The sequence below is a fragment of the Egretta garzetta genome, unplaced genomic scaffold, assembly GCF_000687185.1.
Source record: "Egretta garzetta isolate BGI_Z169 unplaced genomic scaffold, ASM68718v1 scaffold56, whole genome shotgun sequence".
NCBI classification, from domain to species: domain Eukaryota; kingdom Metazoa; phylum Chordata; class Aves; order Pelecaniformes; family Ardeidae; genus Egretta; species Egretta garzetta.
In genome coordinates, this window is record NW_009260182.1 from 7325692 (window position 1) to 7350237 (window position 24546).

The 24546-nt window shown below is 37.1% G+C and overlaps 1 protein-coding gene across 1 annotated transcript in view; it reads right to left on the reverse strand.

Annotated features, from left to right (window-relative positions):
• The window catches only part of TM9SF3 (transmembrane 9 superfamily member 3), a 46772-nt gene that overhangs the window by 2656 nt on the left and 19570 nt on the right, over window positions 1-24546 (reverse strand). The window contains exons 4-14 of the mRNA XM_009642023.2: window positions 21917-22077; window positions 19043-19120; window positions 18193-18324; window positions 17501-17667; window positions 14726-14820; window positions 12879-13009; window positions 4826-4965; window positions 3181-3249; window positions 2940-3086; window positions 2412-2495; window positions 2226-2302 (exon numbers count right to left, since the gene is read on the reverse strand). Coding sequence (XP_009640318.1) covers window positions 2226-2302; window positions 2412-2495; window positions 2940-3086; window positions 3181-3249; window positions 4826-4965; window positions 12879-13009; window positions 14726-14820; window positions 17501-17667; window positions 18193-18324; window positions 19043-19120; window positions 21917-22077 — 1281 coding nt within the window. The remainder of the gene's footprint in view (window positions 1-2225; window positions 2303-2411; window positions 2496-2939; window positions 3087-3180; window positions 3250-4825; window positions 4966-12878; window positions 13010-14725; window positions 14821-17500; window positions 17668-18192; window positions 18325-19042; window positions 19121-21916; window positions 22078-24546) is intronic.

Consider the following 24546-nt stretch of genomic DNA (forward strand, 5'->3'; position numbering starts at 1 on the left):
ATCCATAGTAAAGAGAATTATTTTATTTATGTATTATAAATATCATCTGATAAGGTGTTTAACTTGGTTAGGGCCTATATAGATTCAGCAGAAATAGACTGCAAGCATATTTCAGCAGAACAATAAGCTTTTAAATAAAGAGAAAAATCCAAATAGTGAGGAAGAGCAGCCACAAACAGAATAAGATTAATTCCCATCTACTACTTCAAACCAATTAGCACTTACCACAGTTGTGACTTTAAAGGGCTTTTTTAAAAAAAAAATAAATCTGTGCTTAAAATCATACTTACAGTATTTATTTGGATGCTGAAGTGTGGCATTGCAAGAGGCCTTTTTACACTACCTAGCTCCTAATGCGCTGAGTTGGGGAATAAGTTTTATTCTTTTCTGTCACTAAGAGGGAAGCATGAGGAGCTCAAAAGGTTTGGTAGTTCTCATGGGCTCCCTACTGTCCAGTCCCAGAACTCAGATGCTCTGCAGAGGGCAGCAGACTTTGTGGATCAAAGCATCCCAACTACATGTGGGATTCGAGTTCACTAGGCATTGTGAAGGGCACTAAAACCAGAATTGGACGATACAAGCCTACAGAGTTTTTCCCTGTGGCTGCTTTGGACCCTAACTAGCTGGTCTCATATCCAACTGTGTGATACTGAACACGCCCATTCGCATGAGCATCCAAAGCACAGCCCTACACACTTTTCACAGGAGACGTACAGTCAGTAGCATGCACACTGCACAATTCTCTAACACAAATGTCTTTGTTAGACCTCAATGGCAGCAAGTTCCCTAGACAAATGCTTTTTGACAGGGGATTTTTTTTCTTCCCTCCACATGCTGAAAATGGGAGTTCTCAGTAAAAAGGAATCGCACAGCTTCTCTCCCAACACAGTTAAAAAGACAAAAAGAAATCTCAATAGAGCTGTGGAAATAAAGTTTGATGTGATAAAGTATTCCCTAATTTTGAATAAATTTGGATTCTACTCTAATATTCCTTCAAGTAGTGTCCTACCATGACAAGAAAGCATTCAACTATCTTCCTTTTCCATGTTTTAAAAAACATTTTAATTACAGAAACTGGTGGGCAAACTTGGCTTCTGCATCATAGGCATTTTAATCAATACCAGCCTGAGCACTTTAAAAAGAAAAGATTAGAACTGAAAAGTATAAGCCTATTAAAGAAAAAAATGGCTGCAAGACTACCATAACAGCAGGGAAGTCTTGTAATGTGCCAAGAACCTGATGAAGCAAGATCAGATTGTACGAGAGAAAAGGGGAACAGGTACTCAGCAGTTAAGAGATGATTTCCCTCGCTTTTTTATAAAGCATTGTGAAATTACCCATCCTCCTGGGATATCGAGAAATGTGTACTTTACAGAAAGTTCCTGTAAGCCATCATGTGTCTCAAATATCTAACTCAAAGAAATCCTTCCACTAGAATCTATAGGACTATTCATTCACTACTAAGAAGGAGAGTATTAAATAAAGATCACACATAAAAAGCAAGTAACATCATAGGAAAGTGCAAAAGAACCAAGTAGCACTTTCCTAAAGTCATAAAGCAAAGGATAAAAATAAAGCTAACAGGTGAACAAGTATATTTGACTTTGTCAGATGGCCTGCATGCTGAGAACTATGGTTTTTTTCTGAACATCTGTCAAAACAGTATCTTAAAAAGGCAATGAAATCCAGCTGCACACAGAAGCACTCTGCACTCTCCTAATTTGTGACTATTCCAACACTTATTTCTCAAATGCTACCCTCAAGTGTCAGTCCTTTCTGTTCATATATACATGCCACAAGATACAGATGGTAGTCTCATCAGTATTGCGACACCACTGATGCCTCAACGGGCATACCTAGCTCCTTTTCTTGGGTCAACAGTAAAAACTCCAAAACAAAATACTAGCATGGACTCAACCTAATTTGGAATCTAGTTTGCAGAATTTCTTGCCAAATATTGAGTCTTTCAAGCTTGCACCGAGTGTGAAATTCTCTGCACAGTACATAAATTATCTTCCTACCAGAAGACACAATCCACAGAAATCTCCTATAATAGGTAGGAATCAAGTATAAGCAGAGAACCTGAAGATTCTTTTTAAAGATTGTAAGCTTTAAGCAGATCTTGCAGACATACACACTCCACTGCCAAAACCACAGAGGTAAAATCAGAAACATGACAATCTGAAAAATTCTGATAGAAAACTGTCAATATATTTGAAACTTACCACACATTATTCCCAAGGCTGTGCTAAATACTGCCATATAACCAAAGTAAAATGATGTTTGAAACAAGCCATACATCCTGAAAAAGAAAGGCAGGAATTTATGGTAGGTGCTTTTCCCTATTCTTCTCAATACACTTATTTGGCAATATGGTAATCTGATATTAAAGCAAGAAAACTACCACTTACTTTGTCTTGAAAAAGTAGTAGTAAAAGGAGTACATGTAAACATAAATCGCAGTTGATGCCGCAGAAAGAAAGCTTGTCCATTGCCTGAAAGTAAACACACATGTCCATCACATATCTAAGCAAAAGGCTTCCCAAGAAGCAGCACAATGCACTAAAACCTTACACTGAAAAATAAAGTGTACTGGTTCTACACACTTAACGAAATCTACATGTTGTCTGCCATAAGTGACAAAAGCTTCTACGGCAACAGCCACAACTGATACCAAGTGATGATCCTTCTTCATACTCCTGTGTGCCTTGACTTTTTTTTTTTTTTTTTTTTTTAAAAACACATACATACATGCATCCATGCACAGATGCACATACACACAGAAAGATCTGGTACAGAAAGGATCCAAGAACTGCTTTTATTCCCTACAGCTAAAATTTGGACATGGGACACTTTGAAAAGACCCATCTAGACTGAAAAGCATTACTTTTCTAAAAAACTCTCAGCCTGGTTAACTATGCAAATAATGCAACACTTACCACCTGTAATCCTCTGCGTTTAGCAGGAAATACGTACAAACGATAGTCACACAAACTGTCACAATGCAGAGGATAACCAGAACCAACATCATAAAGCCATAAACATAGTAGATCTTGTAAGCCCAGAATGAAGTAAAAATGAAATACCTGAAGAGAGTAAGCAAAATATGCAGATGATATTGTAATCAAAGTTAAATTATTATACCTTTTAATCAACTTGGCAAATAGCTGATGTACTCACATTTCAATAAAAATTGATCCAAAAGGGAGGATTCCACCTAGGCAAACAATAACAGCTGGTTCCATGAACCTGAAAGATATTAAGATTAATTTAGGGACAATTTTAATCTTTCATTTATAAATATATTAAGACATTTAACCAGATAATACAGCAGAGAGAATTATTTAAAAGGCATGCTAACAAGAACATTTCTGTCTCACACCAGCATATTAGGAAGAAGATTCCCGCAAAGATGTCATGTGTATGGCTAGGAGTTATTCTTGGGGAAAGCTGAAGCTCATGCCTATCACCTACAGGCATATGGTTAGGCATCTAATCAGCCTTGAAGGCTACAGAAAGAATCTCTCTTGCCCAAAAAGGGCCTAAGCAATCAAGCCCAGTGACATCCACTAGCTTGAATGAAGACAGTGAAAACTCAATGCTGTTGATGGCTACAAATACAGCAAAAAGCACAAAGATAATTTCGCAGGGTAATGGTTATATAATTAAGAACCAGTGTCTATTTTTAATGCTATACTGAGTCATGAGCCTATGGTCAAAAATGAATACTCAGCTACCTGTGGATGATACTGTCACTTACTAAAGGTGACCTCTGTGTAGTACTTGCAATGACGCTGAATCTAGCTAGTAACCAGTGATTTAATTTGCAGCTTCTTTTATTATTTATAGGGAGACTTGTCTAAGTTGACGGTGTGCAATTTCATCATCTTCAAGAGAAGTATCTTATTTCTTTTTATCTGTCACGCTGATCCAGAAAAATCCATCAGATTCCCAAGATACAGGTCACAATATAAATCAAATCCTAGCATCTGAGCTGCATAACCCACCACTAAAAAAAGACTAAATGTGCTGCACTTCCTGAATATCACAGGCGTACACGTTTCAGTGCCCCCTTCGCTTTGTCTGTTCCATTCCTCTGAACAGGGAAAGCAAGAAAAATCTATTAAAAAAAATCCTCTGAGGATATTTTCATTTCCATAGCTTGCTGCTTCTATCTCAGAATTAATAGGAAAAAGTGACTGCATTCATGATTTTCCAAAAACCCAAGTCTACTTTTTGAGGCTAGGCACCCACTCCTTTATATTCACTTCCAAATTAATAAAGGTTTATTTGCAATTCAAACTGTATACCTGGAGTATTTTAGGCTTAGGCTCTGTGCTATCAACAAAAGTGCAGAATTGGGAACAGCACTGCAAGCATCTCCCCACCATCACCCTGCAAATATGTCTCAGCTTGTACATGGAGACCATTAAACAGAACAGTTCTGTCTCCAAGGCACATTCAATCCTATATCTGTAAGAGGCATTAACTAAAGAGGAAAGGTTTAGTTTCAAGATACCCAGACAAGAACTTGGTTGGGACCATCCCTTTTACATAAGATACTGAAGAGCATTTCAGGCCAAATGTGAATCAGTAATCTAGGACTGTAAAATCTACTACAACTATTAACCATTAACTGCACTTGGTGGTTTTATTCAACAGAAAAATCATATTAAGGAAACATCAGTAGAGGTGTACTTCTAGACACAATCCAATGTAAATAAAAAAAGTTATTCTAGAAAAAATGTTAATGATCACATCTGAAAAGTAATTTTAAAATGTGCTGAAGTGAATACATCTAGTTAACATGCATGCTGGTCTTTACCATTTTTTCTCTGGTATGGGACGAGGCACTGCATTGACACGACATGGAAAATTAGGCTGTCCTGACAGATTTCGGCCAAGAATTGTGCCAACGAGGTTCAATGGAAGAATGACAAAGAAACAAATGCAGCACACTGCCACCTGTAAGCAAAAAATAAAATAATAATTAAAAAAACAGTTATAAGACAAAAAAAGAAGATAACCAACCCATTCCGTATATATTAGTCCTTAGTAGTTATTGCTGTAGAATCATACTCCTAGTTATCAAGCATTAGTCAACATACATCTGTTTTATCAAACAGGAGTATTTATTTCCTGAGAAACTTCCTAATAAACATTATTAAGCATATTTTCTTGCATCAGTTGAGAGAACAGAACCATTATAGTTTGTTTCATCGAATCATTATACCCAATAGACTGTAAAGAAAGGAAATGGAAATCTTCATGGTACTTCATCACAGAAAATTTTGTCAGTGTCTCTTGAACTTTTGCAGCTTCTGCTGTCCCTGGGAGTTAATATCTAGCAGTTAGGCAGTTGCATCCAAAACTGAAACTGCTGGGTGCAAAATTTTTAATCCAATACAAAAAAGAAACCCAAACAAGAATTGCAAAGCCATGTCAGAACGCTAGCAATCAAAACTTTGGGTTCAATTTTCTCCACTATCCACCAACCAGGTAATTACAAACAGACTGCCAAAGACGCAAGTAACCACTGGTGTGTGCAGACACACAATTTAGAATCATGACGGCCCTGCTTACATATAGAAATTAGGCTGATGCACAATGCAGCAAAATCAAGCCAATGTTCCAGCTCTTTCCAGTGGAACAACTTCCCTAAAATTTTACCATGAATCATCTTTTTTCCAGTACACATATGTAGCTCTACTTCTGCTATTCCTTGAACGCAACATATTTTTATCTTCCAAAACCAGGAATATTTAAAGTGTTTTAGCAAGACGTTCTCTACTCCTGACTCTTTAGCACAAAATGGATCAGCATTAGACAGTTTTTTAACTTTTTGATATTAATAAAGACAGAACAGTGGCATGTAATGCAATAACCATAGTTTTGAATATTGACTCTGTGCCCTTCTCTATGCAAACGTGAGAACAGCGCCTTCTAAAAGCACTGTTGCCTGAGGCTCTGTGCACACTCTGGTGCCTCCTGAACAAAAAAGTTATATTCCTCCTTCAACCCCACCATGATGCAAAGTCCATGGCAGCAGATTAATCCAAAACAATGGACAGAGGACCAGGTCTAAGAGCCACACACTGACTTGTTTAAGAAGCAGCTACTCCAGGACAGATAAAGGCTGTTCACCTACGTTGTATCTATGGAAATCTACTGCAAGCAGCTGACAAGCAAGAACCACTTGGCTTCATGAGATGAGGAGCTGCACTACATTAGCTCAATACAAATTTTTCATTAAGTCAACCATGTGAGTGTAAGGCAACATCTGACAAAAGTCAGTTGGTTATCCCTCTATTACTGACTTGCATACCATTACCAGCCTAGGCCAGATGTGAATGGAAAACTGCCCGAGTTTGATGGAGCAAGCCTTCATACTTCACAGAAGGGGTACACCAGAGGTGGTCAACAAGCAGAAGCACTGTCCAGACTGTTTTGTGTATCTTTGAGGAGAGGTTATTAAAAAATTACATCAAAAGCCACTAAAATATGAAGCTTCAATGGTAAATAAGGAAAAGCTCAGTAGTATTTATACTTGTCAATAATAAAGCAGATTTTACACAAGTAATACATATTAAATATCTCCCATTTATCTTTCATGACTGGAAAAAACACAGGTGATCAAGCATAGTGTCTTAGGTAGGACAGTGAGGTCACCTAAGAATAAGTTACAGGAGAAGTATATAACTAACTCACTTAACGGATGCAGGTTCTGCACTTGAAAACTGCTCAGTCTAAAAGAATGAGAATTTTCAGAGAAAAATGTCAAAAAGTATCAAAAAGATCAAAGAAGAACGTCTTGAGTCCTACATTTACTAAAATCCTGACCAAAAAGTCCCAGTTTGTTTGAAAGTGCAGTGGGTAGAAGAGACATTCAAGAATTAAGGCCTGGACAGGATCCAAAGAATTTCCGACATGACCGTATTGAAACCATTTCCATTTCCAAGAAGAGCTTGCTCTGCCTCCTGCCTGCGCGAGGACCCCCAGGTGTGATGGGTGGCTCCTGACCATGCAGCTCCATGGTGCTCTGGCAGGTAGTTTTCAAATCCGGCCAAGACAGGAAGCTCAGTCACAGGCAGTGTGAAAGGGCATCTGTATTGCTCGTCCAGCCACAACTGTTTTTTACAGTGCAGTTACCAAGGTGTCTGTAGCTTCGTTTCTTGATCCTGGAAATCAACTCTAACTGGGGATAGTCATAGAGAATGAATCCACTGCTTTAGTATGGAAAGAAACTGTCCAGGAACAGCCTTAGGTTCCAAGCTCACCTGGAACAAAACTTAGTAGCTTGTAATTGTCTGACTCAGCAGCAGCTTTGAAATCTAGAATGTTTATCTGCATAAAACAAGCTGAGACACACCAAGATTTCCTGAATAATGGCTTCATTAAGTACTGCTAACCTGTCCCCAGTATGCTTGTAACTGGCATCCGTCAGAAAATCTGAGTGTTTGTGGTTTCATTATCAGATCAGTTAGGCCATGATTGATATTGTTGTAACATTTTCCATTCTATTAACCATCTGGCTGAAAAACTAACTGATTTCAGACAGAGCAGCTAGCATCTTCCATGAAATCTAGTAAGCAGCATTAGGTAAAGTCAATGTTTTGTTAAACAATGAGCTACCTTGTCTGCGTTCTGAAGACAGCTGGAACTGAAGTGTACTTTTTCCTTTTTTCCTGGAGCCATTCAAGAGTCTAAAAATAATCTGAGATGATTTTGCAGTGCAAAGGAAGCCCAACTAAGCAAGCAAGTATGGACCATAGTGCAAGTTCAGGATTGCCTCTCACTTCTACCTGCCTCTGATAAGCCGCCTAAGCTGATAAACATGTGAATATTCTGTCTTCTGAGATAACCCCACCCTGGTGACAGCAACCTGCTGGTCTCAGTAGGTTGACCAATACAACTGGTGCTGGTTAGAATCAGCACACACTGTGCTGACCTCAGCAGCATCTTCTTTCTTCCTTTCAATTCACTGTCTGACTCCACGGTGGCCTACCTACTCAGACTGATGCTTGCTGAAAATTTTCTTCTTCATTCTTGGCAGTAATAGTCTTCCCTGAATGTGGAAAAAAAAAAACCAAACAAACCCCAATAATAGCTGTTGCATGACGGAGAGATGAGAAAGCTAGGTCTTAGTGAGCCTTTTAAGAGAAGTATTACTGTAATATCAACCAAGAGAAATTCAGAGAACAGTTTTAACTACCACTTCAGAAAACACAAATAATGCAAACAGGCAAATCTACTACATCTACAAACCGTTTTCCATCAAGCAAACAAACACACGCTCTCCATAATCCATATTACCGAAGACAAACTACGTGAGTTTTTCTACCAAGCCAGTACATTAAAACATACCTATTTCACTTTGACTGCTGCATTTTTGTTGTACAAAATATCTTATTTATAAACGAGCATCTGATTTAGTTTGCAGATTTTAGTTGCCAGTAAGAGATTGTCAACCTCACCATGCCTGCATTCTTTCACCATGCCTGCATTTTGTTTTGATGGGGAAAGAATATTCTACTGCCCTTGACTGAACGTGCAGGATTCAGTTTTCCGTTTTCCTTATTTGAAAGGAAACATTGTCAAGAGGGATATAATTTATGTTCTAGTGCCATGTGTTTCATATTTTCTGACAACTGTAGATTAAACTTCATTCAAAGGTGATAATTAAAATTTTTATGAGCGTATCTAATATTAAACAGCTACTGGCAGGCTGTGGTGCCTTGACTGCTTAATGCACAAGGGAGAAAAGCAATAAAAATTAACTGTCAAAGCAGCAGCTTGATCTTTCCTGTCAGCTACAAAAACTGCACTCTCAGTCATGAGACTCTCCCCCCACACAGAGGGTACCAAATCTGCACAGTGAAACAGTTCTGTGCACATCATCTGCTCAAACGTTACATGGAACAAGAAAAGAATAGAAGGCTTCAAAATAAAGTGTTATTAATTTTATTACAACTAAGTTGTTAATCTAGGGTGCTGCTTTGGGTAATAAATTGTACTGTTGGAAATTTCAGCAGAAGCTGTGTCTATTTTCAGCAAAGATTAGATTTTTGACCAAGGGTTCCACAGTCACTTTCAAGCAATCCAAGGAAGCACCCTGCTGAATGTATACAACTAGATTTTTTTTTTTTTTTTCCTATTTTTAGCCACGTTTATTTCCTTATCTGGCTCAAGGCATGAAAATCTTTGGTGCTACCAGGTCCTCCTTTTTCAGTGGCAGCCAACACTCATATCAACTTAAAGCTGTCAGGGATAGCTGCAGCCTGGATTAAGCTATCTGTTGGAGGAAACACTTTTTTCTAGTTTAAACAAGGTATAAAAGATGCAAACACTAGGATCTTGATCCCAAGAGAAATTCAGTGTGCGTAACCTTATTTAATTAAATCATTAAAAATGCATACTGGAAACGGCAGCCACGCAGGAGCCTACTGCTCAAACAAAACAAAAATGGTACATCTTAAACAGTTTAATAGAAGCTGCATGGATTCTGCAGTCAGAATATTACATTAGTCATAGTAGCCTTAATGGAAATCTTTAAATTATATATAACACACAGAAAAACGTAAGCAGTCACAACTTACGAAATGCCAGAATTAAGATGGTCCCTTCAAATTCAGTCATGTTATTCGCTGTAGAAATTCTGCATTACTTAGTAAGTATTCCTGCACAGAACTACCACCACAGTCCTAAGTGTATATGGAGAGGTAACTTGACATTATTTAAAATTCTTTTTAATTGCTCCATGCTCCATTTTTTGCATATAATTCAAACACAACAAAAAAGAAAGATGATTGATAAATACACTGAAAAGATAGACAAAAATCAACAGAAGGTAAGTCAAGGCGTACAACACCTTCAGAAGAACCCTATGTTCATCAGTAATAGGATATAATAAACAAAATACCTCAAAAAATCAAATTTGGGCTCTAAAAGAACGAAGAATTGAACAATATGCACTGCATTTCTATAAAGGCAAAGAGATGAAAGAAAAAACCCAGACTTTTATATTTCCTCCATATACTTAGGGAGTTGAATGCTTTAAACCATTAAGTTTTAAAAAGCTCCCTCATTTGAATAAAATCTGTCACATACTTTATTGCACTTTGAAGAGAAGGGCAGCTGAATGATATCCCAGGGAAGAGATCAAGCCTTTGTTCAGGCTCAAGGTGTATTTCACTACAGAAGGTTTGTCACAGTATAGGTAGATGGCTTGCATGTTAATCCAAAAGCACTGAAGGCAGAGTCCCAAGACTGAAGAATTATTTCAGAAACAAGGTTTGGATCTTCCCAGTCCCTACCACATCTTTGAGGAGATCCCAGACATCAGGAATGACATACACAAGGTGAACAAAGCTTTGAAGTTCAAAACAGACTGCAATGACAGCGAGGTGTATGAAAGTCCTGAAGAGCTCAATCAATTTGAGCATTTCAAGACAAAATGTGGAAGAGCAGATACCAGGTAGATCAAAGATGTAGCAACTGTGCGTTAGCTTGGATGCCTTGGCTTTGACATGATCAGCTCCCCTTGCCTACATTCCATAGACAAATCTGTCTGGAGGGAGGACTTAAGTCACAGAGAGGAGAGTACCTAGAGGTTCACTGGGAAGTCGCAACGCAGAACAGGCAAAGCACAGGATGTCATATTGAACCATAGTCTCTTAGCAACCTTTTAGCTCAGACACTTCTTTCAGCAACTCAGTTTCTGCTTTTTCCAGATTTACAGTTGTCAAGAAGAGGTGGTAATTCTTGCCAGCAATTTAAATCAAGGAGAGTGGTTTCAAGACATGCCAGGGTAAAGGAACTACTTTCTGTGTTCTGGTATGTTTAGATGGCAGAGGTTTTATTTCCCCAAGAAAGCAGCAGCAGCAAGTTTGCACTAGAGAATTCTGGAAGCTTCTCTACATTGAAAACAAAGGTGGAAAGACACAGAAGTATCTTATCCATAAAGCCAGAGGGCTTCCCAGGGACTTCAACCTGAAGCATAACATGGTAATTTCAAACAATTTTCATTTCCTTCTACAAACCAGCTTCATTAGTTGATTTCAAGTCATTAGAGCGTTGCTTATTCTGATGAAGTTTCCGATTCATAACCTGCTCCTACTAAAAGTCTGCTAACTCCACTGAAGTTTTATTGCCGCAGTCATAACGATTCAAACACGTTCATAAAACCCTGAGATCATTAAAATCACTGTGTATAAAGAGTCCTAACATCCTGATTAAGTGACCCCTGAAGATTTATATTCCCATTTGCTTTCGCATGTACATGTTTCCATGATCTTAAAATACAAATCAGCTGAACAGATTTACAAGACAAACTTCAGCACAAGTGGAATTCCCTTCCCTCAGCACTGCTGACCTCCAAATGGGAATACAAGGGAGAAATGTAGTATCATAAATGCTTGCTCAGCAGTAAAACAGAGCCTCTTTCCACATATCAAAGATCAATGTTGTAAACTTTTCTGACAGTATTGTACATGGCTGCTAGCTTAGGAAAGAAAAAACAATACAATAATTCCTTAGGGTCACTGACAGACTGATATAAACATATCTAAAGATAGAATTTTAGTCTAATTTCTTGAAGAAAAAAACCAGAAAAATTAAGTGAACAGTTTATAAACATGTTTAGCTTGATATTATATTTAGTGGTTTTATAGCAACCAATGCAATGTAAATAGTTGGTATTTAGGCATGCATTGAACATGCTACTAATAAGGAGGTGACTAGAACCAGCAATGTACATGTAAAGTAATGACTCCTCCATCAGTAGAAAATTATTGAAAGCCTTCACCTGCAACTGAGGATTGTCCCTCTTTTTATTACCATTTATGATTTCTACCACATTCATTCATTAACGATGTATTCTTAAGAAGTATTTTCAGTCACATACTGAATTTTATTATCCCAAATAATACAATTTATAAGAGAACTTGTGACACTAAGCTTCATCTTGTGGTAGATTTAAGCTAAGAAGAAATCCAAGGCTATTCAAGCATCTCTGAACAGACTGAACAATTTAACATATCACAAAAGCTGATGTGTAAAGTAGGGAACTATAAAAAAAAAAAAAGGTTAAATCCCAAGATTTGCTACAGATATTGAAAAGAAAACAAGCCTTCCTGTATCAAGATAATTTTAAAGTGCTACTGCATAAAATCAGAAAAGGCAACGTTAGGGTACATATTTAAAAAAATTCTGCTCTCAAGTAATACCCCTTGCAAGCCCAAACAGAAATTCTGCCAAAGCACCAAGTGATTATTTCCTACGTTGTATTCAAAGGGTTATTTGAGGTTACTTGAAAGGGCCATGACAACAAACAAGATCCTGACAAAAGTCATCATGATTAAATGAGAAATTAATCCAACCAGCACTGTTTTTTCAAGTGATACGGTAAACACACAGACACAAGACCACAGTGAAAACTGTGATTCTTTTTCATAAAGCCAGATCTCTTCAAGATATCTCATCTCATGGTTTTGGCTGATCTTTTTTTTTTTTTTTTTTTATGCTTGACTGCAATGCTTTGGAAATAGCTTTCACTTGGAATCCTTTTGTATTGCACTTTAGCTTATAACCAGTTTGCCTTCGCCAGAAGAAAACTCAAGTTGCTAACTCCCCATGTTGTTATAACACGAAGTTTGAATACAAAGCAGAAGTGCCATTTTAAGCAGAGAGAATACTGTTGTTGGCATCCAGCAGCTGTTGCTACTGTGATTAAAATGAATCATACTGGAAGCACCTTAAAACCCTCCCAGAATAAATTTCTAAATAGGAAGCTAAAGCTATGGCTCACAATTGTATTTAGACTAAAAGGTAGTTTTCCTGTGTCTACAGTGGTGTTAAAATTCTCCAATTAAATGACTCACCATGGTTCCAAAGGGTATAGCTCTTGAAGCATGATAATAGATGGCAATGAAGTTAATGAAGAAGGCAGTTCCACACACCATTGCTGGAATAAGGAAGGCTCCAATGAACATCTGCTTTATCCATCGCCTTCCTGTAAGAAGGAACATTCCAATGGGACTGGTGAGATACAGTGTATTTTGTTTAAAAAGTTATCAGCAAGCTCTCCAGAATGTAAATGTTTGACGACTTCTCCCCCAGAAAGGTGAAAGAATTAAGTAACAACATATTAAATGCATAGAAGAGCCAAGAGTCAACTAACAGTTTCATTTGACTCCTGGCAGCTCACTAGATGCAGCACATTAATCAATTTATTAGGCCAGGTGAAAAGACAGGAAAAGGGACACAGCGTGAGAACATTCTGGCTGAAGAACAGCATACACTAACTAAGCTGGCCGAAGAAACCGGGGTATGACACATAAGTGTCTATCTAAGCTGCAGATTAGTAGAGACAGAGATAGCAGAGCTGGCCCTGTGCAGAGCATGCTTGCACCCTGAGAGCATGAGAGCTCAGTGCTGCTCCCGGGACAGCAACGCTTGTTAGCAGTTACTACTAAGTTTAGAGCTCCCTGAAGAGCTCAAAAAAACCCTCTTGGACCATACCTTAAAAATTTTGACTGTCTGTATTCCTTTTACTTTCTATGCTCTTAAATACGGTCTATATTTGAATTTAATACACCACAGATGCATCTGTAATATGCACTAAATAAAAAACAGTCAGAAAACGAGCATATGCTTTTCAGGACCATCATATGTATTTTCACTATGGGCCAACATAATCAGCATTTCATGGTTTGATACATGTTTGATCTGCAGAAAAAAATGCAAGGCTGGCTCAACTATACAGCATGGTGCATTTTAGAACAGCAACCCTGATTTACCTAGATGTATTTTTCTACAAATTGCGGGGTTTACACACAAGCCACATGAAAAGAAACAGCTAACCTTCACACTCAGAGTAGGGTACAGTTGAGACTAACAAGTATGTCGTACTAAAAAGATACAAATTTTCTTTTGCAAACTTACCAGAATTATTTTTCCTAAAGCGCTACAGAAGATAATAGATATTGATTACTCTTTTATTGCAGCATAGGGAATGGATGAAGCTAGTGGACTGCAAGGATGCAACTGGTCATAACTCAGAGGCATAGTGGGGAGGCACTTGAAGACAGCCTGTCCAAATCTGTTATGTCAATTTTATTGAGCTTCTGCTCTCTACTGATACTCATTTTGAACTTGCTAAGTATAAAGCAGAGCACATACTGAAAAGTAGAATAACGTTCTTCAAAAGATGCTACAAAGATGCTATATGTTTTCCCCATCCACAATCAATAGTCTAGTAAGTATTGTATACTCATCCTTTTCGTGTTAGTAAACATAGCCCTCCCAGTACCTATAGAGGAGGGCTATGTAGGAGTCATCTGGAGAAGATGACATGAGCTGTTTAACAGCATGTTACAGAAGAGGGAGAGACTATTACACACTCTGGATGTCATGAGCCAAACAATTATGTACAAGAGTCTAACGAGCAACTCATAAGATACAACTGTTAACAGTTCTTTAGCTCTTATTACTTTTAAATCAACCAAAGATTTCAGCTATCTTTAGATAGAAAATGCAGCCAATACTGAATAGGAAGTAATATGAAAGTTAAATATACTCAAAATATTTTCTGTTTACTAAGAATGTAATGGATTCCATCTGAATGGCCTCACTCCATGAGGACACTTCTGTATTAGTGCAAATCAGAAAATAATAACTTCTCCATGTAACAATGTAATGAAAATGCTGAAACATGAAAACAATTTACCTCCTTGTCTAGCATAAAGGCTTCCTCCAAAATATCCATTTACTGGCGATGTTGCAGCATAAACAAATATAGCGGTACTAAGCATTGATCCTCTCCTACAAGAAGTGATTTTTTTAGTAAATGAAATAGAAAAACCAGACAGTATTAGAGCAAAAGATTACAGTAAAATATGTACATTTAATAGAAGCCGTTATTTAATATTTTTAGGTAACGTAAAAATTTAAAAGTGCTTAAATCGTAAGATCTACATAAGAATGAGAACTATTTGCATCCAAAGCTTCTGGCAGAGTCTAATTCAATCTAGGAAAAAGAGTTCCAACATACTACATTCTTTTCTAATATGCATTTATTTTCACTGGAGTACAAAACCTCACCTCTGATCAAAATACTCTGACATTTGGATGCATCTACTGAACTACTTATGTGACATACATTAAGTATAAGATTCAACTACTGCAGATAAAAAGGTACTCTTTGTTTAATATAAAGGCCACTATTAACAAAAATATACTAAGACTGTGAATGATGTTTCTGCCATCCCTCAGAAATTAACTTTTAAGATTGAAAGTGATCATGTTACAGAAGACCTGATTTAGAAACTATAAATGCTATGATGAAGCCACAAATCAGCACAGAGTAGTCCTATCAGAAGAGTTTAGTAATTTTAAAATTATCACCTCATTAAATATTGGAGTATTCACTTTGGCATAATTTTTCTGAAATTTTACAGGCAAAGCTAATAACTTTAAATCACAAAAGCCATCTCCAAATACATTTTTAAAAATCGTGTCTAAGAATAGTAAGATATAAATGTTATTCATTAATAGAGCTGTCTCCCCATGTCCCTCTGCTACTCTTCAATAGCAAAAAGCAGTAGAAGGTTTTCAGCCAGCTTGCTGTACTTTCTTCAAATTAGTTGTTCTGAGAGATTCCAGACTATTGGCATTTTGATGAACGATTACTGGATGCCTGCCCTACTCAAAGAAGTAATCTTTAGTACAATCAGCTTCCATGACTGCATGGATTGAACTAAGCAAAAATACCTGCTGGTCACACACACTAAAGGAGCGTTATACTAACATTTGCTTCTCAAAAAATAAAAAGCAATAGTTCCACTTTACTAAGCTACTGGTTAGACAGAAGCCAATTTTAACACTTCTCCTAACTTAAGCCTTTTAGAAACACATGCAAAACCCCAGAAGACCATGCACAATCTGAAGCGACACATGTACGTCCAGGCTACCTGTAAAATGACCAGCAGATGTTATTCTAAAATTATCTTGGAATTGCCTATTCTCAAGGAATATGTTTACTTGATTATGTTTCAAATATTCTAATGGAAAAGTTTCTCAAAACACAAACCAGCATTAATACATTAATAGCTGACGTGACCAAATTTCACCGAGAGACTTTTAGTTGGCATCAGCTGCATCCCTAAGAGTTTTAACAGACCTGAAGAACACTGACAGGCAATCCTTCTTATAATTCTGGTTTACAGCCTTTTTCACTCGCATCACTATTTTCCTAAGTGTTGGAACTGGCTGCATCAGACTTGGTCAATTGTTCCGTTACACACCCAAAATTAAATTCACTTTGAAAGTGATACAAAGGCCTATTGCAAGAAAAGACTTTTAATTACTGTTCCAACACATTTTACAATTGCCATTTCTAACTTACAGCATCCCTATAGCGCACAAACACTCTGAAATGGTTTCATTCCCTCCCTTGAAGGGCCGACATGCTGTACAATTAAAAATGTGTATGTAAGTCTATGCATAAATGTAACCGTGGGGCACAAGGCGGGAATAACACGATATGAAAAATGAAAATATGCCAAGATACTGGTGTTATGGAGTGGCTTTTTAAACACACCATTAAAAGGCAGCTAAATTCAAAACCAAGAGTTCTCTCTAGTGGCACATTAGAAGTACTACAAGTTGCTAAAATCAGTTACAAGTGATATTCAAGAGAAAATAGAACAGAGACTTGAAATTTTAGTCATTGCTTAAAACAAGGCACTTGTTAAAAAAAAAAATAATCCCCCCAGTATCCAAAATACAATCACTAAAGAAACAGATAGAAGTCCACCCAGGACACCAAAAATCTCAAACAGGTAAAAGGAAAAGGAACAAAACTAGGTTAACTGCAAGTGGTGTGTTACATTTAAACTGGAGTCATATTTGTTTGTTTTCAATGAATTCTCTTCAGTCAGGACCACAGCCCACCTATTGCTGGAGGTTTTACATGCAACACAGGCTGAGCAGTATCTGTTCAAAAGAACTTAAGAAATTAAATCTCCATTCCTGAGAAAACTTGTGGATAAGATTGGCTTAATGCATTTTCAGCAGTAAACAGGACTACTCACATCACATTCCTACACCTGTCTTTACAGGACACGGTGGGGAAAACAGGGTAAGAAATACAGTAATATCTTCTCACTACAGATGAAACCAGGAGTGAAATATGTACCTTTTAACATTTATTTCTCATAGGATCTACCTGTATTGCAGAACAACAAACTAGTTTCATAATAAATCATGTCAAAGCACGCATTAAAAGAGTAAAATTAAAAAATGAGACAAGCTCACATGATACGAGTAGGACAAAGTTTCATTACAACTTAAAAGAGCCCTTCTGAATACTACATCTGATCTAAAGATAAAAGACTAAAGACTCTCAAACACTTTTTTCCAGGCCCGTTAGAACATTCATTTTTGTAATTATTTTGTTCCTTTAAGCATCTATTTGTGGAAGGTATTGCACAATTATACTTACTCTGTGTATAAATCTTCTATCATTGCAACAACAATGACTATAAGAGACACAGCAAAAATTTGGCAGCCAGAACCAATAAGCGATGAAAATATTAGAGGATGACTGGATGGTCTAAAAACGTCTCCGTGGACCTGTTTCCACCCATACTCATCACCTAGATCTCTGTCCTAGGAACAACAACAAAAAAAGGTTAAGTCTAGTCACGACAATTAATGACAAACATACAAGCTAGGCATAAATTAAAGATTTGACTTATTAAAGTAACTTCAAGTGCAAGTATGTCTTCTCTCCTAAATGCATCAAATCTAGGAGAAAAGTTTACTTTTCAGGTACTTATGAAGACAACAAAAATTACAACCTGAATGTAGGATGCAGTAAAAATCTATCAGATTTCCTCCCTGTCCCTAAAATCCTCTGAAGTGCTTAGAAGTTAACAGGCTTCTGTTACACACTCAGAATGGGCCTCATTTAACCTAAGTGTGGATATGAACATTAACACAGTGACTACAGACAGAATTCTGGGTTGCAACCTAGGAGCACGTTACAAAGAAAACGAGTAACACTTTCAAGAAGCACATAAAGCAGTTTTCTGCCCAACTAAACAAAGCCATTCAGAGCTGCTAACACAATTAATGTATGAAAACAATGAGCCTTAAAAGATATTTTAAAATAAGTATGAATGCAGATCTTACCATATCATCCATTTCTTCCTCCTTGCTGTATCTTGCATAATCTTTTCGCAAAGTTCTCATTAATATCATAGATACTAGGCCAACCAGAAAGATCACCATCATAAAAGAATTGAAAATTGAAAACCAGTGAATCTACAAAAAGAAAACACATCCCTAAGTTTACAACTGTAAATGTGTTTCAAATTTGTTCCAATAAGTATAAATCGTTGCCTAGAAGGACAGCTTGTCAGCGCTAGCTAAGTAACAATAAACCCACATTGTAAGTAACACTACATTTGTAGAAAGTCCCAGTAAAACTGGCCTGTGAGACACCATACATAACGCTTTTCAACAGCTAAGCTTGCTCACCGAACCCCAAACAGAATCCAAACCCTCTAATTTCAGAAAGTGGTATAGCTCACCCTTAAGGAGATTACAACCACAGGTTTAAGCCATCACAACTGAGATCACCAACTGGTTTAGACTAATGCTTTTTATTTCGCGTTTACTTCAGTAAGAAGTGCACGTATGGCCAATTGCAGTTATTCAGCTTACAAGCTGTACAGTTGTGTCCCTGAAACTTCATTGCTTCCAATCATGCAAAATTTTCTTGAACTGCCTTTCATTTGCTGCAGGCTTGAAGCTTGCCTGCACATTTACTGAAGCACTCTAAAAAACTGGAGCCATCCTATTTGAGCAACAGAACTATCACTTAAAACCTACAGTCCTAGACCTGCCTGTTTCCTTGTCCCAGAACACCTGGGACACCCAAAAATTCAAAGATGTCATTCAAAAATTCCATGACATCTTCTGAACTAAAGCAACCATTTCAAAGGGATATTTTGTAAGGTTGTCTTAGAACAATACATACTCTATGCTGAAAGAAAGATGGGTCAAGATACTTGTCAAATCGGTCTTCAAACTTCACATCTGATTTCTTCCATTTCACCTAAAGAGAGAAAAATTTACACTTGAAAAGCTCGTTATAGTATGTTCAGTTATACTCACATGCAGAAACCCAAAACACATTTTAAGTCATCCACTTTAGATGGTCTTCAGTGTGAATCTAGGTTTTGGCAAAAGAATGGACTAATGTTCTTAAAGACTGGTATCTACAGGTCAGACACAGAATGATCATCTTGCCTCATGGATCTAATCTTGTCTATGCTTACATTTAGGAACAAGAATAATCAGTCTTGCACTGCCTCAGCTCTCACTGTCTCTGTGAGACTAACCAAAGACACAAACTTCTACTTGTCAAATACAACAAACCCTTTTCATGATTATAGAAGGAGCTCATGAAGATACTCATACAGAAGGTGCCAAAACCAAAATCCATCAAATGACCCTATTTTTCAGTTTTGTCAAATGAATAGTTCAAAGATGATGCTTTTTTTCCCCACAGCAGATACTTGTAAAACGATGAGGCAATACCTTTGAAAAATCCTCCCATAGTCGCCCAAGATTTCAGAACAAAGGCTAGAGAAAGAAAGCGTGTTTAAATATGTTCAAGAATGATGTGAAAGCAGTGAAATTTTTTCAAATATTATTTTTGCTGACAGCACACTCCCTTTTCTCAATATTTCCATGTGCTACATTGTATGAAAGAGGCTTTTGGAGAACATTACCAGTGTTCATCGAGTGATGACAACACCCGCTACTTCTGTTCCCCCAACAGCAGCTGAGATCTTTTTGCTGCCATGCACTAGAGACTGGTATTCAGTAAAATCATCTGTACCTAAATTCTCTGAGTACAGTGCCCAAGAAAAAATATACAGTCTAGCAGAAGTGAGGGAAATGAGAAGCTGTAAGAACAGATTTAAAACAGATGCCAACAGAAAAGAAAATTACATAAACTGAAATGCAAGCTGGCTGGAAGAGAACTGGATAAGAGGGATCAAGCTGGACCCTAGAAGACACACATTAAAATTTTAAAAGCTACAAGCTAAAAGCTGCAGCCTAAAATCTGTAAGACCACAGGATTCTGCAATCTAGACACTTCAATTGCCAATAAATAACTCTGAAAACAGCTGGATAAGTATGCATTTACGGCCATACTGTCACAGGGTAGCAGCATATTACTGCTATCACTAGCTGCACAGAGGACTGCTTTGGATTTGAAAGATTCAATCGTACTCATGAACTATACAGTGCTAGTATGGTAGCACACAGTATTTTTCAGATTTTTTTCAAGATTGCATTTAAAAATTAAAATGAAAACAATTTCAGAAATTAAACACAAATCGACACTAAGTTTTTTTTCAAAAGCATGCCAAGAATGGGAAATATCAGGATTTTTAGTGTTCTTGAAACACGTGCATCTCCCTTGTGCATATCTTTTTAAAAATACATGTCAAGGAACTATCTTTCCCAACAGACCGTTCTCTTACTCAGTATAGAAGAAAGCATATAAATGTAGATCGAATACCCCTACTACTCACCACAGTTCTGAGACAGATTAAAAACCCTAAGACTCAGCTAGTATTCACTTGGAGGTATGATATTAATGCTCTTCAGTTCATATTACAACCTTGTTCAAGACTAGTATCTCAAAACATTAATAGCTTTCAACATTGTTTTAAGCAGATACCTTTTGCATTAGAGCATCTGCCACTAAACAGCACTGCTTAGAACAAATCCACCAGAGACTATCTGTGAATTAAACACCACATATGTGCCAGCCCAGGAATTGCCCAGTGGTGCCAACAGAATCGGGTAGGTAAGTCTTGAACTCTGTACAGTAAAAGTATTTTAAAGGAACATCTAATGTTATTTTCATTACTGGCAGCTACTCAGTACTGTCTGCCTCAAAATTCAGAGAGCAAATGGACTTCATAATGCTGGTGGAATTTGAAATAGAGAATTTCAAAATTTCTGCTATCAATTTTGCAGTAGAAATAGGGAGATTAGTGTAAACATAATTCTAGAAAGCACATATAAAAACCAGTTATCTGCACTTTATGCAACTTATTCAGCACAAAACAAATGTAGTAGTGGCAAGCATATCCTCTAAAATAAAATCTTATGCTGACACCTACTGCTAACACGTTGTAGAAAAACAATGCATTAAGAACAAGTTTCAGTATACAAATGTGGTGAACATGAGAAGTGAACCATTACAAATTTAAGTAACATCAAATAAATAAGAGGAAAATTGAAAAATTTAATTCATTATCTCAGAGCAGCAAACACTGTTTATTCATTACCTTTTATCATAGCAATTCCATATAATAGCAGAGGGCTTCAGAGAATACCTTACTAATAAGGTTATAGAAATAAGACAGATTTCTACTAGAATTGCAGAAACAAAATAAGATTTGATACTAACTGCTTGCCAAGTATGATGGCTCACAGTGGGTTTTGGTCCTAGCTCAGAATCCAATTCAAATCTATGATGCAAATGTCAGAGCTCCAAACATTAAGAAAATATGTACCTACTGGGGGGTCCTCTATACTTCTAGTCTCCATACCTTTTGGGACATCTTCCTTTCCCACCAAAACACTTTTCTGCATATTACAGAAGCTTCAGTTTGTTTGAAGTGTTTAAAAAATCATCATTTATATTTATTCTTGATAAACCTATCAAGGTTTTTCAGTAATTAAAAAAAAATACTTGAAGGAGTTAAGATTCATCTTCCTCTAATATAGCCTGACGTATCAATACACTGTAGGTATAAAGTACCTACTTTTGAGCTATTTCATGATGTAGAATTTCTTATTACAGATGCATCACCAAATTACTTACTGAATATGACATCTGGATTTTTGTGTTTGGTACCAATTTCACCTTTCCTTCACTGGTCAGATTGACATCTACAATTCTATTTCCATTGTAACCGATTTCAAGTTTTTTGTAAGTCCAAAGGTAATAATCTTCTCCATTTTCGTCTGCTTCTCCGACAATACCTGCATAGGAAACAAATGTAAGCATTTATTACAGGTATGCTTTTTAAATATTCTGTAATTATTTTTTTTAAATACGCGCTACAAAAATTTTGCCAGCTAAAAAAGCAATAACTATAGTAAAAAAACCACAGCAGACCTTATGCTCTTCAACTGTGATACCTGGCTTACACCTTCTATCCAAAGGTATCTGCAAGAAGCGTTTTGTAATGGCATTAAAAGAAAAAAGCATGCAGGTACAAACACTGCAGAATAAACAGAAGACACAATAGTCCCTCTAGTTTTATTTGGAATTCCTAACAGATAAGAAACTAGCTGAATACAGATTTAACTTCTACAAACAGAACTTGGCTGAGACCTCTGCATTTTCCCATCTCTCATCTATCCCTTCACTAATTTTTCGTCCTCTTAGAAGTTTTACTTTCATTCTGTATTCCTCATTAGTTAACCCCCCTACACATACTTTTTGCTCTCATTTGCACACTAGCTTCCAATGCTTGTCAAGAACGAAAGTTTCTGTGTTACTTTCACTGAGAAATTCAGAAGTTATCATTTACTTGAAGATTTTTATTACCTCCAGAGTATTAAGCTGCTCAGATGCTCCTGGAGCATCAGAACCCAATATTAGCCATGATAAATTCTTACTTTTCAATAAATTACTGCAAAATGTCTAATCTACTACAGAAAAATTCCAGAGACTGTACTATGCTGGGGGAGAGGGGGGTGAAGTCTATCAGTCACCAAGTTCACAGGCTACAAGCATCATCTTTAATGTCAAGACCATCATACCAAAGATCATGTACAAGATGGAAAGCATAAAAGCAGCACTCCAGATATACAAAGGTGGGGGGGAGTGGGAGAACAAGCAGGCGAAGGATATGGAACAGATTATCACGAAGCAGCAGGTATATGAAGAAACAGCGCTTGTGCATTACCTGTGTTTTTTAGTTTTCAAGGTGGTAGTTTTCTGTCATGTTTTTTACTCACGCTCATCTGTCAGGATTTCTGTGTCTATACCATCCACATGAAACACGTGCCAGTTTGTGCCTATGCCATACAGCCTAGCACCTGGCACACCATCTGTTCCCATGGTAGTATCCAAACCCATGACAATACAGACCTCTAAACTACTTAAAGGACATTCTGATCAATCATTACCTGAGGGAGTGAACTAACACAGTGCTCCATTTACTTCGGGAAACGTCCTGAAACACAGACAGTCAAGCCTAGCCGGGAGTAGCAATTCAGGAAAAATAGAAAGTGGAATAATTTTTCTGAATGCACTTAAAAAGATCTGGTTGCCTTTTTCAGGTCAGAAAATAAAGTGTAAACCTTCCAAAACCCTCAAACAGTAGTTTGGAGTCATTACCTTTAGTTATCAGCAGTTAAGAAAAGTTATTTTATGCCTAGTCTTTACTGAAAATAGAGTACTCCTTACTGGATATTTTGAGGACTTCCTAAGGAGAATTAAAAATATTAATGGTTGTGCATATGACTTTGACATCACTAAGCTTTGCCAAGGTGGAAAACCATGAAGAACATAAAACATGAATTTAACTAAAGTTTGGCAGGAAGAGTGCTACAAATCCATCTGGATGAGCCCAGAGAAGTGAATGGTCTGCTTTAAGAACAAAATTAAACAGAAGTTTCTTAGAATTCTCAGCAAACATTAACACCATCTGAATCCTTTTCTTTTAAACTCCTCAGAGAATACTTCCTTTCTTTTGGCAGCACACACAAAAAAAAAAAACCACCCAACAAAAGAAAGAACTCTAGCCATTTACACTTGGGGAACAAAATCTTGGTTTAATCCAGCTACAAGACAAATCAACAGTGAAAAAAATACTGGATTGGGTGACACAGTACACACAGCACATGCTGGCTAGTAGGGTTCTCAGGAAAGGTAATCCAAATGAAGTGGATCAACATGATAGCCTTCACATAGTAACAAAAAAGCCATTTCAGCACAAGATACTTTTAATTCAAGCTGAGGGTAACCAGTTCCGGACTCTATCTTAATAAAACAAAAAAACACTTCTCAGTATTCCGAGTATTTCAGAGATGCCATCTTAATTACTAAAGCTCTTACTCCCACATATTTTAAGTAGTCTTAATGTTTTTCATTACACTTACTGGATTTAACGTGTTGATTTAACTATGTGATGACACTCAATCAAGCAAAAGATACCAGTTTTTCTTAGTATCTCTACCACCACATTATGTGGTACTAGGCAAGTCTATACAACACAGTTAAAGACACTAACAAGCTGGAGGAGCCATGCCTACAGTATCACTCATGCCATATTTGTAACAGAAATAAAAACTGTTCATTGAGCAGCAAGTCTCAGAGCTTTAAGTTTTAGGCAGCACTCAGAGCCTGAAATATTCCTATAATTGAACAGAGACCCATCAAAACCAGAGTTAACACAGATAAGCTATATTCAGAGTTTTCTAAACTGCATTTGGAATCCA